Source organism: Carcharodon carcharias, chromosome 9 (genome assembly GCF_017639515.1).
Source record: "Carcharodon carcharias isolate sCarCar2 chromosome 9, sCarCar2.pri, whole genome shotgun sequence".
In the NCBI taxonomy this organism is placed as follows: domain Eukaryota; kingdom Metazoa; phylum Chordata; class Chondrichthyes; order Lamniformes; family Lamnidae; genus Carcharodon; species Carcharodon carcharias.
The window spans coordinates 99,026,495-99,044,736 of NC_054475.1; the positions used below are offsets into that span (position 1 = coordinate 99,026,495).

Genomic DNA, 18,242 nt, shown 5'->3' on the forward strand with positions numbered 1-18,242 from the left:
TTTAATGAAAGCACTTAGGGTTATGACAACAAACAGTTATTGAAATTGACAACAGTTTTTTCAACTCTCAGGTGCAGGCATATGTACTTCATGCCAGGAGAGATTTGGAAAATTCAAGATAAAGGACACGGCAATAATGTAGGGTAGCAATACAGGTAATGTTAACTAGAGAGTGACAAGAAGGGGCAGAGCGTACAAACATTAAAGTGCACCAACAAATATGGTCAGAGAAGGGAAAAATGGCTTTAAACTAACAGAGGAAGGTTTGGATGAAGGGAGATTTATAACTATGAAGGTAAAAGTTGAGGCAATAGGAAAGTATAACGATGTGGGTAAAGATAAGCTGAGTGGGACAGAAAGGGACAGAGTTGAACAAAAATACTGCAGGGAGTATGGTACATGCAGGGAATAATAGCAAAGAACAAAATTAAAGTCACTTGATCTAAATGCACAAAGCATCTACAATAAGATAGATGAACTAGTGGCATAAATCGAGATAAATGGTTTCGATCTAATCAGCTAACAGAGACATGGCTACACAAAGGTGACCAAGATTGTGAAATAAATATTCCAGAGTGTACAATATTTTGAAGAGACAAACAGATTGCAAAAGCAGGAGGGGTAGCCTGAAAATAAGGAATGACATAAGGACAATAGTGAGAAAGGATCTTGACTCAGAAAATTAGGAAATAGAATACGTATGGACAGAGATTCGGAATAGCAAGAGTCACAAAACACTTCAGAATAGTTGGAAGCAGTTTATAGGCCCCCTAACAGTAGTTATACCATTAGACAGAGCAGTAAACAATAAATTATCGGAGCTTATAATACAGGCAACATATTAGTTATGGGGGACTTTAATCTTCATATAGTGGACCAATCAAAACTGGCAAAGGTACCATGAAGATGAGTTTTTGGAAAGCCTTTGTGACAGTTTCCTGGAGCAACAAGCTGTGGAACCAATTAGGGATAAAACAATTTTAGATCTAGTACTGTGCAAGGGGCAGGGTTAATTAGTAATATCATTGTAAAAGATCAACTGGGAAATTGTGGTTGTAATACAACTGAATTCCATATAAAGTTTGAAAACAACATACTCCAATCACAAACAAGCATCTTAAACTTAAACAAAGCCAATTACATAGGTATGAGGGGATAGATGGCTAAGGTTGATTGGGCAATAGACTAAAAGCTAAGCAGATAAATAAAACAATGGGAAACATTTAAGGAAACAATTCAAAATATTCATAGCATCATTCAAGAAAGGAGGGAGGGAGAAAACATAGAACTACAGGCCAGTTAGCCTGATATCAATCTTAGGAAAAGTGCTAGAATCTATTGTTAAGGAATTCTTAATATACTTAGAAAAGTGTAGTATGATTACATCAAGTCAACGTGGTTTCACAAAAATGAAATCCTGTTAGAAAAATGTATTTGAATTTTTTGAGGATGTAACCAGTAGCATAGATAAAGGGAAACCAGTGAATGTAGTATGCATGGATTTCCAAAAGGTGCCACATAAAAAGTTAATACAAAAGATAAGAGTTCATGGAATCGGGGTGGTTTATTAGCATGGATAGAGAATTGATTAACGGACAAGAGGCAGAGAGTAGGGATAAAGGAGGCATTTACAAGTTGGCAGGCTGTGACTTGTGGAATGCCACAGGATCAGTGCTGGGGACTCAGCTATTTACAGTCTATATTCGTGACTTAGCCAAAGATAGAAAGGCCAGGACTTTTGTTACCAAGGTGAGCAGCTCCAGTCAAGAAATATCTCAACTCACCTAACCCACCTCGGTAGAGAGGCTCCCATATGGCACAATCCTCTCTCTGGGGTGGGGGTAGAGAATGGGGGAGTGAGGGGGCAACTCCAGGTCAGAGTCGGGTCAGGCCCAACACCCCCAGAAGCAGATGTAAAAACAAAAAAACTGCAGATGCTGGAAATCCAAAACAAAAACAGAATTACCTGGAAAAACTCAGCAGGTCTGGCAGCATCGGCGGAGATGAAAAGAGTTGACGTTTCGAGTCCTCATGACCCTTCAACAGAACTAGGTGAAACCAAGGAAGGGGTGAAATATAAGCTGGTTTAAGGTGTGTGTGTTGTGGAGGGGGGGGGGGTGGTTTGGGTGGGGGGAGAGAAGTGGAGGGGGTGGTGTGGTTGTAGGGACAAACAAGCAGTGATAGAAGCAGATCATCAAAAGATGTCACAGACAACAGAACAAAAGAACACATAGGTGTCGAAGTTGGTGATATTATCTAAACAAATGTGCTAATTAAGAATGGATGGTAGGGCACTCAAGGTATAGCTCTAGTGGGGGTGGGGGGAGCATAAAAGATTTAAAAATATTTAAAAATAATGGAAATAGGTGGGAAAAGAAAAATCTATATAATTTATTGGAAAAAACAAAAGGAAGGGGGAAGAAACAGAAAGGGGGTGGGGATGGAGGAGGGAGCTCAAGACCTAAAGTTGTTGAATTCAATATTAAGTCCGGAAGGTTGTAAAGTGCCTAGTCAGAAGATGAGGTGTTGTTCCTCCAGTTTGCTTTGGACTTCACTGGAACAATGCAGCAAGCCAAGGACAGACATGTGGGCAAGAGAGCAGGGTGGAGTGTTAAAATGGCAAGCGACAGGGAGGTTTGGGTCATTCTTGTGGACAGACCGCAGGTGTTCTGTCGCCCAGTTTACGTTTGCTCTCTCCAATGTAGAGGAGACCACATTGGGAGTAACGAATGCAGTAGACTAAGTTGGGGGAAATGCAAGTGAAATGCTGCTTCACTTGAAAGGAGTGTTTGGGTCCTTAGACGGTGAGGAGAGAGGAAGTGAAGGGGCAGGTGTTACATCTTTTGCATGGGCATGGGGTGGTGCCATAGGAGGGGGTTGAGGAGTAGGGGGTGATGGAGGAGTGGACCAGGGTGTCCCGGAGGGAATGATCCCTACGGAATGCCGACAGGGGGATGAAGGGAAGATGTGTTTGGTGGTGGCATCATGCTGGAGTTGGCGAAAATGGCGGAGGATGATCCTTTGAATGCGGAGGCTGGTGGGGTGATAAGTGAGGACAAGGGGGACCCTATCATGTTTCTGGGAGGGAGGAGAAAGCGTGAGGGCGGATGCACGGGAGATGGGCCGGACACGGTTGAGGGCCCTGTCAACCACCGTGGGTGGAAAACCTCAGTTAAGGAAGAAGGAGGACATGTCAGAGGAACTGTTTTTGAAGGTTGCATCATCGGAAGAGATGCGACTGAGGTGAAGGAACTGAGAGAATGGAATGGAGTCCCTACAGGAAGCGGGGTGTGAGGAGCTGTAGTCGAGGTAGCTGTGGGAGTCGGTGGGTTTGTAATGGATGTTGGTGGACAGTCTATCACCAGAGATTGAGACAGAGAGGTCAAGGAAGGGAAGGGAAGTGTCAGAGATGGACCACATGAAAACGATGGAGGGGTGGAGATTGGAAGCAAAATTAATAAATTTTTCCAAGTCCCAACGAGAGCATGAAGCAGCACCGAAGTAATCATCAATGTACCGGAGAAAAAGTTGTGGAAGGGGACCGGAGTAGGACTGGAACAGGGAATGTTCCACATACCCCATAAAGTGACAGGCATAGCTGGGGCCCATGCGGGTACCCATAGCCACACCTTTTATTTGGAGGAAGTGAGAGGAGTTGAAGGAGAAATTGTTCAGTGTGAGAACAAGTTCAGCCAGACGGAGGAGAGTAGTGAGTGGATGGGGATTGTTCAGGCCTCTGTTCGAGAAAGAAGCTAAGGGTCCTCAGACCATCCTGGTGGGGGATGGAGGTGTGGAGGGATTGGACGTCCACGGTGAAGAGGAAGCAGTTGGGGCCAGGGAACTGGAAATTGTTAATGTGACGTAAGGTGTCAGAGGAATCACGGATGTAGGTGGGAGGGGACTGGACAAGGGGAGAGAGAAGGGAGTCAAGATAACGAGAAATGAGTTCTGTGGGGCAGGAGTAAGCTGACATGATCGGTCTACCGGGGCAGTTCTGTTTGTGGATTTCGGGTAGGAGGTAGAAGCGGGCCGTCCGAGGTTGGGCGACTATCAGGTTGGAAGCTGTTGGAGGAAGATCCCCAGAGGAGATGAGGTCAGTGACAGTCCTGGAAACAATGGCTTCATGTTCAGTGGTGGGGTCATGGTCCAGGGAGAGGTAGGAGGAAGTGTCTGCGAGTTGACGTTCAGCCTCCGCGAGGTAGAGGTCAGTGCACCAGACAACAACAGCACCACCCTTGTCAGCGGGTTTGATGACAATGTCAGGGTTGGACCTGAGAGAATGGAGTGCAGTAAGTTCAGAGAGAGAGAGAGATTAGAATGGGTGAGAGGAGCAGAGAAATTGAGACGACTAATGTTGCGCCAACAGTTCTCAATGAAAAGATCAAGAGAAGGTAAGAATCCAGTGGGAGGGGTCCAGGTGGAGGGAGAATATTGGAGGTGGGTGAAAGGATCCATTGAACGGGGAGAGGACTCCTGCCCAAAGAAGTGAGCCCGGAGACGAAGACGGCAGAAGAAGAGTTCAGCATCATGCCGAGCCTGAAATTCATTGAGGTGAGGGCGTAAGGGTATGAAACTAAGTCCTTTGCTGAGCACTGAACGTTCAGCATCGGAGAGGGGAGGTCAGGGGGTATAGTGAATACATGGCTGGGGCTGGGATTGGAAGATGGGGCAGGGGTGGAGGGTCCTAGATGGGTGTTAGTGTCGATGAGTTGTTGGAGCTTGCGCTCCTTAACACTTGAGATAAAAAGTTTCTTGTTGAGGCGTCGGATGAGACGAAGAATAAAATGAAAATGGGGGCACGCGCAGCTTTGAAAAAGGGTACGGCGGTGCTGCTGGAGGGAGAGGTCGAGTGTGTTCATATGGCGGCGCATGGCACTGAGTGTGGATCTCAGAATGTGACGGGAACGCAGAAGCAGGGCCTACGTGGCCATGGGGGTAGCCAAGTACCAAGACGGGCTGATTAAAAGCCTGCCTCAGTTCTCTAGGACTTTGTCCTAGTTGTATTGTGACATTTTACGGACTCTAGCCCTCATGAAAAGGTACTAAAGGCGTCTTTGCCAATGGCACCTGCATGCCAAAAAATCTTTTAAAAAGGAATTAATAGAGATTTTTATTTTGAATAATTGCTCACCACCAGCAGCTAAGCAACATAATTCTTTCACCTTATTTCTCCAATTGCAAGTGAGCTTATGAGAAAACATTCTCGACAGTGAATCAACCCCTCACTCACACCCCATATTCCCTTATACTCTCCATTGCCAATTCATATCAACCCATGCAAACTCATGTCTTTATTCCTACAGGGGATGTGGGCATCACTGGCTGGGTCAGCATTTATTGCCTATCCCTAATTGCCCTTGAGAAGGTGGTGGTGAGCCGCCTTCTTGAACCACTGCAGTCCATGTGGTGTAGGTACACCCACAGTGCCATGATCATATTGAATGGCGGAGCAGGCTTGAAGGGCCGTATGGTCTTCTCTTGCTTGTATTTCTTATGTTCTAACAATTATGGATTTATGACACAATCATTAGAAAATGACTGGCTTATACTACATGGCTTCATGTTTGGTAAATAATGTGTAATTACCAAGGAATTTCCCTCTAGTTGGTTCCAAAACCCCTCTCTACAGCTTTCAACAATCATATTACAAAATGATTCATGTCTGAACACTGTCATGCATTAACTGAAAGCTCACATTCGTCATTCCTTTCCTCCTGCTGTAAATCTAATGCCCCTCTCTCTCTTTACCCAGTTCCTCTCCCACTCCCTTAACTTAGCACCAACCCAGCAGCCAGCTGTACTATAATCCAGCACTGAAACAGAGATGCTCTATCTGATGCCAACATTGCATCCAAAGCAAAACACAAGAGAAGCTAGCTGCACAAAGCTCACAGTCACCCCAGCTCAACCAAGATTATTTAACACTTTTTAAAGAAATATATTAACTCTTGCATTGCATCTACTTGAGAAAGAAATGACTTCTTTACATTGCTCTCCTCTAGCACAGTAAAACACCAACGCAATTTGAAAAAAGTGAGACTTTTCCTGTTAAGATTTAGTACTCCCTTTATATTGGAACTGCAAATTACAGATTTTATTTAAACCAGTGCTATAATATGCCAGGATTCATGATGCTGTGGAATCAATCCCATTTATGTTGCAGGAGAGATTAAGTAGCACAGACAACAAACAACTGTGCAAGCTCAAGGCTGCAAGGGCACAGTTTTTGAAAGCTATGCTTTGTGCCTGTCGTTTCTTTGCGTTGGCTTTTCTTCATAGCCAGGAAAGGGCACACAGCAAGTAGAGACTAAACAGCTAAGCTGTATAAGTAAACTGTGCAGAGACAACACCAGCTCAATAATATTGTAGTATTGCTACTGAAATCGGGGTTGCTGGAGACTGAGATGTTAAGGGGCATATAACATTCAAACCAATGAAAAGACACATATATTGTCAATGTTACTTAATGCAGAAACTAATCTAGTTTTTATTTTAAAATGTGCCATTGTTTCACCACACGTACAAATAATAAATATGGAGGATAAAGCCCAGAACTCAAAAAAAAACTTGCTCACAATGAACAGCAGGCCAATTAGCATCTGCAAGAAAGACTGGCCAACATTTTTGATTCTGACATAAGGCCACAGCAAGCTGTCAACTACTTCAATATTTATTTTATATTTTGGATTTCCAGTCTTTGTAGGTTTTTTTAAGCCAACACTCAAATCCTGTAATTTGTCAAGACTGCTCCCAAACAGAAGGAATCCTGAAAAGAAAGACAGAAGGTAGACATTCTCACTTCATAGCACTTCCAGGTGCAAGTGCTGAATCCTGTTAAGCAGTGACAACAGTGCAAGCTAAAGCTTTGCAAGAAAATGAAACATTTTATAGACAAACTCCTTTTGTCACTGTAATTTCCTTAAAAGCAAAATTGCAATAACTGTCCATTCCATATATATTTCAATTTACAGGTGCTAGTTATTGTTACTTGTGTTAGTGTTTACTCCTTAACAATTTAGTCTTCGCTGCAAGTCTGCTTCTTTACTGAGCTGCAAATAACTGCCTTTTTTTAAAAAACTCTTTTCCCTTATAAATCACCTTGGCTTTCTTGCTTTTTACTTCTAAACATTTTCTATCTCTGACTTTCCTCCAGTGCTCCTGTTCAATATCTTATCAAGTTCATTTACACTCAGAAGAATTCAGTTCCAAATATGTCTCTACCACGAGGCTTGTTCACACAACCACACCCTGCTCCCTCACAGGCTAATACAGCTGATCTTCGCTGGTCTGTAGTTATCCTTGTCAAATTCACTTACACAATCCTTACACTTCACTTTATAATGCTGCCCAATTCCAAGCTTCTGAATCTTCCTTTGGTCTAAGTATTCTAATAAATTAAAACTTTAATTTCACATAGTTTTGTCAGTTCAAATCATGTTTCAATATCCATTTATCCTTTTCTATTGCTTCCGTCCTAAGCCATCTACCCTGCCTAGGCCTCTTTCAAACATTTTTCCATAGATCTAGCTGCTTCCACCCCGCCCATTTACTTTCAATGTTGATTTGAAATTCTTCTTGGTTCCAATTATCCAAACGTGTCATCGGAGCCCAATCTGCATATTTAAAGCAAGACCCTGCTGCCTTCACACTCGCTAAAAAGAGCAAGTAAATAGAGATCCACAGGAACATGTGGGATCTGTGACAAGGGCATTTTAACTCCCTGCCCACTCAGTTTCTATAAGGTTTGCCAAGAGGGGTGTTAAAATCCACTTTCATTGTCTTTGTTAAAAAAAAAGACTCCACTTTAAACTGGCAATTTACATTGGGGTGCAGTTGCACAGGCATCAACTACCTTCTGGCACCTCATCCAAACTGGCAAGTCACCTTGAGCCTCCTAACACTGTCTGAGCTATTTGACCATAGGATGCATTACAGCAGTATTTAGCCTTGCCTAACACCCACATTTCCCCAAGGGTGTGGCTGTTAATTAAAAAGGAGCAGGAATCTGGTCCAATTTTCTCCTCCCTAGCCCAAGGAAATCAAAGCTGACTACACTGTTCAGACAACTTTGTTGAGCTCAATTAACTCAGCACTGAATCACAATTGAACCTTGGACTTTGAAGCTCAGTGTCACTTACTGCCAGACCACTCCATGGGTTTGAGCTACTGACACAACCTGCCCTTATTCTTTCCACTTTAGTCTTTGTTTTTATCAAACTGACCTGTTATACAGCTTCAACCCTTAGTGCAATTCACTTCTCACCTAGGCTTCTTTTCTTCTCAACTTTTATGTTTTTCCTTCCTCAGTGCATTTTTAATTCCCAACATAGACTCTTCCTGGATATTAGTGAATTTGTCCTGCTCAGTCTATCAGTTTTATTTTCCCTTGGGACTCATCACTTCCTTCTGTCACCCAGCACTGTGATCTCCCATCAACTGCTCTTCTGTTTTTTTCTCTGTTAAGTAGTCAACAAAATGAGTTATTCACCCTGAGCATCCAGTTTGACTCAGCCCAAAGCTGACCTCTGCCTTATGGCTGCTACTTATCATGGGGGCTATGTCCCTTTATTTTTGAAAGTATGAGTTTTCAACTTTCAATTGAATAGAAATTTTGTAATTTGAAATGAGACAGAACAAGCTACTTAAAAATGCAAGGCCACCTTCCAAGGTGAAGGTGAGAATATGAAGAGAGGGACATTTCCTAAAACTCATAGGCCCATCAAAACTCATAACTGTATGAGGAAGAGACATTAAAATGCAAAGTACTGCCATTGCTGGAGTACTGTGTGCAGTTCTGGTCGCCACATTATAGGAAGGATGTGATTGCACTGGAGGGGGTGCAGAGGAGATTCACCAGGATATTGCCTGGAATGGAACATTTAAGTTATGAAGAAGAGAGGTTGGATAGATTTGGGTTGTTTTTGTTGGAACAGAGAAGACTGAGGGGTGACCTGATCGAGGTGTACAAGATTATGAGGGGCATGGACAGGGTGGATAGGGAGCAGCTGTTCCCCTTAGTTGAAGGGTCAGTCACAAGGTGAGGGGCAGGAGGTTTAGGGGGGAGGATGTGAGGAAAAACGTTTTTTTACCCAGAGGGTGATGACGGTCTGGAATGCGCTGCCTGGGAGGGTGGTGGAGGTGGGTTGCCTCACATCCTTTAAAAAGTACCTGGATGATCACTTGGCACGTCCTAACATTCAAGACTATGAGCCAAGGGCTGGTAAATGGGATTAGGTAGGTAGGCCAGGTGTTTCTCACGTGTCAGTGCAGGCTCGATGGGCCGAAGGGCCTCTTCTGTACTGTGTGATTCTGTGATTGAAACTATGGCTGCCACAGGCAGTCTCACACACCCAAACCCTCTTGGAAATACATGATGGGTGAAATATTTTAAGGCCAGGCTGCAGCCTATGCAGAGAGATTGCAAAAAAGCTTTTCAGCAGAGGAAACAAAATGAAAGCTGGACTCTCTTTCTTTCTCCTTTGGAACAAGTGTATTACCCAGTTCGGAAGCAAACTTCAATAGAATCTACCAGCGAACCGAAATCCCATAATAATTACAACATCTACATCTGACCGCATCCACAAAACCAGCGAATCCAAATCAGCTGCAATGTTTTAAAATTTACGCCTCAAGGACAATCAAAGGACACTTAACTATACATTCTTTTAACAACTTTTTAATTGGACTCTAGCTTCTCTTATTTCTGATACCTGTGTGTGACGTCGCATTTTTATTATATTTACTCTCAGGTTTAGTGGGGTCTTTCTTTAACTCAAGAAAACCTTGTTTGATTGGCTCCTTATTGCTCACTGCTTAAATAGTTAAATACATTCTAATTTGGAAAAGTCATATCCTTGCGAAAAGGAAACTTCAACCTTTGCTGTGACCAACCAAGGGAGGCTGAATAGAGGGAGCCAGTTCACTCCTTCTCACCTGGTCGCAACATACTGAACATCCATCTGACCCCAGAGCCAGAGGACAAAAGTAAGTTACTGAATGTGGGAAATCTAAAATAAAAACAGAACATTTCACAACTCTGGCAGCATTGTTTCAGGTTGATGACCTTTCATCAGGTCCTCTGATGAAAGGTCATCAACCTGAAACACTGAGCCATAACCTCTTAGCTCCAGGGCATTGTATTGGTGGTGGTGGTGGAGGTGGTGGTGGTGGGGGGGTGGGGGAGTGGTAACCCCAAAGATCCCCTTTAGAGGTTTGCACAGTAATTGCGTAGAAACGCAAACTTCCCCTGCACAATTGCCTGGCACTGGGAACCATCCGAAAATGCAATTTAAATTGCAAACTTCGGATGGTTCTGCTAGGTGATGTCAATAGTTACCCATAAAAAGTAAGAAGAATTAAAACCACCCCCTCATTCCCCAGACCACAAACCCCCAGGGGACTCCCCCCCCCCGCCCCCACCATCCCCTAACTACTACCCTCACAGGTCTCCCCCCACCCCTTGACTACACATTAAGGTATTTTGATATTTTGTGCATTTCTATCATGCTGCAAGGCCTTTCGTTGGTTCCTTTTGTCTTATCTTTCTAATTGTGTTAAAACGTAACCAGTTGTGAGGTGGACCAATGTCCTGGGCTCAACACCAGGTGGTAAGAACATGGGAGTGCAGAGGACAATGGACGAAGGGAGAGGAATTCTGACCAAAGACATCAAATCTGAGGTTTATATGGAATTTTTTTTAAAATAAAGACTGGATAAGGATATACACACAGAGACACAGACATGTCAGGACATGTCACTGGCAACTAACCACTAGACACCCTGATTACAGAAACTGACCCAGACAGTGGCCTCTCGGGTATGTGTGAGTGGCTTTCCTCCTGCCTTACCAAGGTACAGAAATCATATCCATTGCTGACAGGTACCTGGAGACACACCCGGCTGAGAGCAGGAAATTACCGTATGTAGCTGGTCTTGGCATGGCCAAGGTGGAATTGATTACCCAATCAGATGACTCGATTTAAGATGTTACCTTATATGTTGAGAGACCAGGGTCAGAAAGGGGTATAAAGCCACAGCTCCCAGAGACATTGCTGCTGCAGCCAGGAAGTGTGAAATAGTCAGCCACTGGAAGTCCTGTGGAATAATTCGATCAGTGGTCCAACTACCCAGGATGAGCTCCTGCACGAGGGTCTTGCGAAGCAGCTGGTGTAAGTATATCCTATTGATTAGTGGATTAATAAAGGTTTCTCACAAAGTAAAACCTCTAACCATAGTTTTTGTGTCGTTGATACCTTCCAAGGTACACAGCGAGGACCTTAGAGGGTAGTGGGATGAGTCTTACAAACCCCTCCCCCTTCCCATGGCCCGACCCAACCCAACAACCCCAGCACAGCAGGCCTGACCTGAACCCATCCCAGTGCCCTCCCCCAGGCCCGAGCTTGACCCGTCCCCACCAACCTCCAATGAACACCCAAAATCCCCACTTACCTTCTCCCTGGCCTGTCAAGCACATTTAAACTCAGCTAGACCTTTAACTTACCTGGTTCACGGCAGCTAGTGCTGTAAAAAAGGGGGCGTGACCTCGTTCCCTTCAACTTCGACGCTATGCCCCAGAGACACGCTACACTGCCTGGAGCTCGCCAGCCTGTGTCGGAAGGTCGGACGAAACAGGATGGAAAAAACTTGAACGAAAAAAGCTAGGAGCAGAGTGGCAATCTGACTCTGATTGCCACTCCAAGGAAGTTCAGGCCCATTAACTCTTGTTTCTCTCTCCACAGCTGCTGCCAGATCTGCCAAGTTTTTTCCAAAGCCCCAGGTCCTCATTTAGGATCAGTACAATTCTCCACCCCGCTTTGCTTCAGGTAGGAATTCAGGCCTAATTACTGCTTGCCAATTGTGGATGAACAAAGGCATTTGACTTTACCCAAAAGAGACTTCTTTTTCACCATCAGGTGTGATGGAAAGAAGCCAAAGGCAGCACAGCAGAAGAGCAGTATCATCTTAGAAACATTTTAAAGGAAAGGAGTTGAAAGAAAACCCAAATATGCATGGCAGGTGGCTCCAGCTGAAGTAGAAAAATGGATTACTATTTGAAGTGGATGGTCCCACCTAAATCTTTAACCTGTCTGTCCCTTTCAGATCCTGACAAAGCTACTAAAAACTTCCAAATATTATTTGAAAGGATATAATTTACATTTTTCAAGAAATGTTCAATATGACTTTTCTTAAAAGGTATACAAAGTTCAGGACAGACAGCGTACCCAAAAATCAAACTGCCAAATGGAAGCACACTGTAAACAGCATTATGCACAACCAAAAAAAAAGCTTAGTTTTTCATGTTTGGGGGTTGAAGGGGGAGGTGGTTGGGGGCACGGGTGGGAGCGCAGTGTTTAATTTTGCTCAGTTCTCTGCCAAACTGCTAGAAGAGCACATCTTGCTGGGGGGGAATCTCATCATTGAGGGGGTAAGATGCTCAAACCAGTTCACACAGCAACACACAAATCATCAAACCCGCAATGAATTTGACAGCTGCACTGGACTTGGCTGATCTCACCTTTTCAACTGGTTGGAAGTTATGACATGGTGCCTGAACCTTTTTTTCTAGTGCAAATTCTGAAACACTGAAAACTGATCAGTAATTAAACAGACTCCACAGCCATCATTAAAATTTCAGTGAACTCTACTGTTGACCATGTAGAAATTTTCATGCACCCATATAAACTGAATAAAGACTTGGCATTAGAATTAGAGATTCATATTAAACATTAAAATGCACTGGTTTAGATGTTATTTATTCTATTATGTACTGGTTATAACACACTAAATAAACTAAATGATAACACTAACCACTGCCTCTATTGTTACTTTTGAAGCTCTGTAACACTAAGTGCTAAAGCCACCAATGTGGCCTAACCAGAAAATTAAAATAGATATTTTTTCTTTTATATATAAAACTAGCTTGTGCCCCAGAGTTTCAGTTTCATAACACTCCGGACAGCCACTGCTAGTCAAATGTCTACCTCAGCAACTTTCCAGATTGAAGACGTATTGCTGTTTGGATCTCAAATTATATTGGGAATTCCTGTAACTGAATTTCTTCCTGGTTGATTTTGGAGGAGAGATACTTAGCAAGGCAACAAGCACAAAGCAAAACTCATCCTTCTCAATCTCAGGCACTACTATTTGGCAGCTCAACCATACAACATAATTATCCGAATTGTCACCTGTCTCACAACCCTTGACTAGACATGAAGACCAAAGCCACCCAACTAACAGGAGGACAAGAGATCATGGCAGACCTCACAATTGCTACAAGCCAAGTGTACCAGGCATATCCAGTAGGGAGTACATTCCTTCTGCAGTACACAAGTTAGTGAAAATGTTGGCATATAGCTACTAGATAATGTATTCCTAACAATCGTGCAGCATGATTGTTCCTCCAAAATATATATGTAAGAAGACACAGAAATCATCCCAAAACAGTAGAAAAACAGGGGGCAAAAGGATTGAAGGAACTTAAACAATCACGATCGCTAGAGAAAAATTACTAGAAAAACTAACGGGACTAAAGGCTGACAAGTCTCCTAGATCTGATGGCCTGCATCCTAGGATCTTAAAGGAAGTGGCTGCAGAGCTAGTGGATGTATTAGCTGCAACCTTCCAAAATTCCCTTGATTTAGGAAAGATCCCAGCAGATTGGAAGACCGCAAATGTAACACCGCTACTCAAGAGAGGGAGATAGAAAGCAAGAAATTATAGGATAGTCAAATATCTGTCACTGGAAAAATGATAGAATCCATTAATAAAGAGACAGTAACAGGACATTTAGAAAACCATAATACAATCAGGCACAGTCAACATGGTTTTGTGAAAGGGAAATAGTGTTTGACTAATTTATTAGAGTTCTTTGAGAGTGTAACAAGCAGGGTGGGTAAAAGGGAACCAGCAGATGTAGTGTATTTAGATTTCCAAAAGCATTCGATAAGGTGGCACATAAAAGGTTACTACACAAGGTAAGGGCTCATAGGGCAGAATCTTGTCGGCAGGTCCCACACACTGACACGTAAAATGACGCACGGTGACGATGGGCGGGTGTTCCGACGTCACTCTGATCTTCCATTCGGCAAGCGCGCACCGGAGTCGGCTGTGCGCTCATCGAACTGTCAAAGGCCTGTAAAGGCCATTAATAAACTAATTAAAGCAATTGTCAGGGCTGCCCGCCCAACCTTAAGGTTGATCGGCAGGCGGAGAGTTCAGACGGCCTTTGCATTTCTCATGAAACCTCATCTACGGGCGGGATGAGGTTTCATGAAGGGTTTATGCATTAATTAAAATTTATTAAAATTCATAAACATGTCCCAGCTCATGTGACAGTGTCACATGAGGGGACATGTCTGAATAATTTTATTTTTTAATTTTTAACCATTTTTTGCACCAAACTTAATCTCCGAGGGACGGAGCTGCATCAAGGAGATTTCTGCGCTCTTTTGCGTGCATGTGCGAAAGAGCGCAAGCCCTGACTCTCCCTCCTCCCCTCCGCCCGTACAGGTAGCACTGAGCGCTTCTGGGTGTGCGTCAGGATAAGCTGGCCTTAATTGGCCCGCCCACATAAAATGGCGGCACGCAGCCGATCACAGGCGGCGGTCAGCTCTGCGCCCGTTCCGGACCAGCATGCCCAATGAGGACAAAATTCTCCCCATAGTGTTGGGGGTGATATATTAGCATGGTGATATATTAGCATGGATAGAGAACTGGTTAATGAACGGGAAACAGAGTTAGGGTAAATGGATCATCTTCAGGTTGGCAAACTAACTATTGGAGTACCACAGGGATCAATGCTGGGGCTTCAACTATTTATGATCTATACTGATGACTTGGATGAAGGGACAGACTGTAGTGTAGCCAAATTTGCTAATGATACAAAGATAGGTAGGAAAGCAAGTTGTGAGAAAGTTACCAAGAGTCTGCCAGATAAGCTAAGTGAGTGGGTAAACATTTGGCAGATGGAGTATAATATGGGAAAATGTGATATTATCCACTTTGGCAGGCAGAATAGAAAGCAACATATAATTTAAATGGGGAGGGAGTGCAGAACACTGCAGTACAGAGGGATCACATTGCCCTTGTAGATGAATCACAAAAAGTTAGCATGAAGGTACTGCAAGTAATTAGAAAGGCAAATGGAATGTTGGCCTTTGTTGCAAAGGGGATGGCGCATAAAAAGAGGAAAGGCTTGCTACAAATGTACTGGACATTGTGAGATCGAACCTCGAGTACTGTGTACGGTTTTGGTCTCCTTACTTAAGGAGGAAACTACTTGCATCGGAAACAATTCAGAGAAGGTCTACTAGGCTGATTCCTCAGATGAAGGGCTTTCTAATGAGGAAAGGTTGAGCAGGTTAAGCCTATATTCATTGATGTTTAGAGGAACAAGAGGTGATCTTACTGAAACATAAGATTTGAGGGGGCTTGGCAGGGTAAATGTTAAGGGGATGACGGAGGAATCTAGAACTAATAGGTGTCACATTTAAGATGGCAGTGAAGAGGAATTTCTTATCTCAAGAGTCACTAGTCTTTAGAATTCTCTTACCCTGAGAGCAGTGGAGGCTGGGTCATTGAATATATTCAAGGCTGAGTTAGACAGATTTATGATTGACAAGGGAGTTGAGAGATATGGGGGAGGGGGGGTGCAGGCAGGAAAGTGGAGTCAAAGCTACAGTCAGATCAGCCATGATCTTACTGAATGGTGGAGCAGGATTGATGGGCCAAATGGCCTACTCCTGCTCCTATTTCTTATGATCTTATAAAACGAGCGACCATTGATCAACAGGTTCCAAAAGGCTAACACAGGCACAAAAAAACTGATATTTTAAAGGGGCCTGGAACATAGATAGGTCTAATTACTTCAATAGCATATGAAGACAATAAGCACCTGTAAAGACCAATGCAGTCCTTTCAGAGGGAAACATTGGTACTTCTTGACGATGCAGTGGAACATGGGTCTTCCCGACATCACAACATTTTTATTGCAGGGGGAGAAAAATCCTAAACACAGAAAAGCAGAATATGGAAGAATGGAAATTATTGAAGGAAGCTGTGAGCACTAGTGATGTGACACTTATTTTTAGCAGCATCTGGTAGCCAAGTACACATTCCCCTCAGGAACACATGGTTATTTTGATATCATTAAGTATTTTTCTAGCACTTGAAGCTCATAACCAATTACCTTTTCAGCCAATAATGATCTTTCCCCTGAAAAGGTTCTACTTTAATTGTGAAATCAAAAATAATTGTAGGGACTTCTAACCAACTTTACAAGTTTCATGTCCTCTCATTCAGAACCTATCTCCATATACAGTCTGTTAACTTGTGAAGGGTAACCTTTTATAATGTAGAGTCGGAATAATCCAATCCAAGGTGCACTCTACGTTCATAAAACAAAACTAGCTGAATATCACACTGATCCCTGTCCTGACACACTAGAGCTTGGAGAATAGTTCTGATGCATGTTCACAACTAAACATGATTGTCCTTTCCCTTTTTAGATGCTAATCAACATTTTCTATCTTTAAACCTTTAAAACACAGCAAGCTAGGATGAACTGTGCTCTCATATATAGTAGCGGTGAAAAACACGTTATATGACATCCCTCTGTACATTACCTTGGGATTTTCCAGCCCTGTCCACCGCCGGGTCTTCCGGTCCTGCCGAAAGTCAATGGACTTTTGGCTGGGCCGCCTAATCTCTCGCAGCGGTCCCGCAACAACGTGGCCAGAAAATCCTGGCCAATGATGGAGGCATTAACCCATTTAAATAGCAGACAAATACCATTTAAACGTATTCATACAAGAATCCTTTCATGAGTGTCTGGAAAGATCATTGTACAGAGTTAGTCATAGTAAGGATTCAACAGCTGGATTGTGCTGCAGACATCAAAGTCATGCCCAGCTAATGGTAAAGCAACAAAACTAAGTATTCATGCCAAATTCTTAAGAGTTACTCCAGGTAAGAGTTAGAAGGGGAAGGAGGGGTAAGAGGGTGAAATAGCAATGCATTGGAGAAAAGTGCAAGGAAACACTACCTCACTTACAGGTGCCTTTGGGCCTGATGATGATTTTGTTTGATGCATGCACACTCTTGGTATTCTAGTGTAGTCAACAGTTTATCCACAAGAAAGTAGACCCTGGTTTGCCTAGAAATTAAGAAGCAGTTGCTGCAATACTCTCCTGACAGCCTCCCATCTTCTACTCTCCATAAACCTTGGCCCAATCATTATTGCTGTCCACACCCAATCCTGCACCAAGTTCCACTCACCCCTTGACCAAAAATAGTTCATTATTGGGCTAGGGGGTATTGGAAACAAAGACTCCAATTTAACATTTCCTGTCTTGAGTTTAAATATCTTCACAACCATATACTTTCCTATCTCTATGGAATTCCCTGCCTACTGCTTCATCCCTTAGTCACTCTTTAATATTCATATCTTTAACCAAGCTTTTGATCAGCCCCTCCTAATACCTCTTTCTTTAGCTTAGCAGCCATTTTCTCCTTCATCCCTCTGTGAAGAACCTCAGGAAATTTTTCTACAATAAAAACACTATATAAATGAAAATCGTTAAGGAATTGAACTGATAAAGTTCTTAAGCTAGTTCTTTGGGTTGTCATAGTCCATATATCATCCATATCTTCTGGAGACACAAGAAATAATTAGAAAGGAACCTGCAGGATTTTGGTCTTGTGATCTTGTATGAGATTGAACGGTTTTAAAGCTCACGGGAGCCCCTAATTCAACCTTGTGGTGCAAAGACAGCCAAAATAAATCTTGAGGTTTTTATCTAGGATGTTATTCTTTGAAAATTGAGGGCTGAAATGGGGGCAGGCATGAGGCGATGATGTCGTGTAGCCTGCCTGTTTCAGCCATCCCGAATCTTCATGAGCGCAGGGGAAGCACGGGCCTCAAACTCGCCTGCAGTCCTAAAAAGATCAATTATAATAAGTAAGGGCTTGTTAAAAGCCTGTCTCTGGAAACTTTTTGAATCTTCCTGGGATGGCCAGCATTCAGCAATTACAGACCCGCCGCAGGGAGATGAGGATCATGTCGGGGGCAAGTGATAAAGGCCAAAAAAGTTTCAGAAGGTAAGCTTTCGTGTTTATCAATGGTTACGGTGCTTACTACTTTTTATTTAAAGTGTCAGCAGCCCATCACAAGTCAGGGGAGAAACCAGCATCAAGAATTTTGTCAGTTCAGGAAGTCATTGCCTTCCAGACATCACCTAGGTACA

The 18,242-nt window shown here is 43.2% G+C and overlaps 1 protein-coding gene across 12 annotated transcripts in view; it reads right to left on the reverse strand.

Annotated features, from left to right (window-relative positions):
* Nucleotides 1-18,242, reverse strand: part of LOC121281982 (Krueppel-like factor 8) — a 192,994-nt gene that overhangs the window by 95,965 nt on the left and 78,787 nt on the right. Inside the window, exon 1 of one of the 12 annotated variants that reach the window (XM_041195284.1) lies at nucleotides 15,893-15,993. The exons of the other annotated variants lie outside the window; for them this stretch is intronic. Within the exon in view, the coding sequence (XP_041051218.1) occupies nucleotides 15,893-15,973 (81 nt within the window). The 5' untranslated portion in view covers nucleotides 15,974-15,993. Of the gene's footprint in view, nucleotides 1-15,892; nucleotides 15,994-18,242 lie in introns of those variants that run through there. 12 annotated transcript variants of the gene reach the window in all.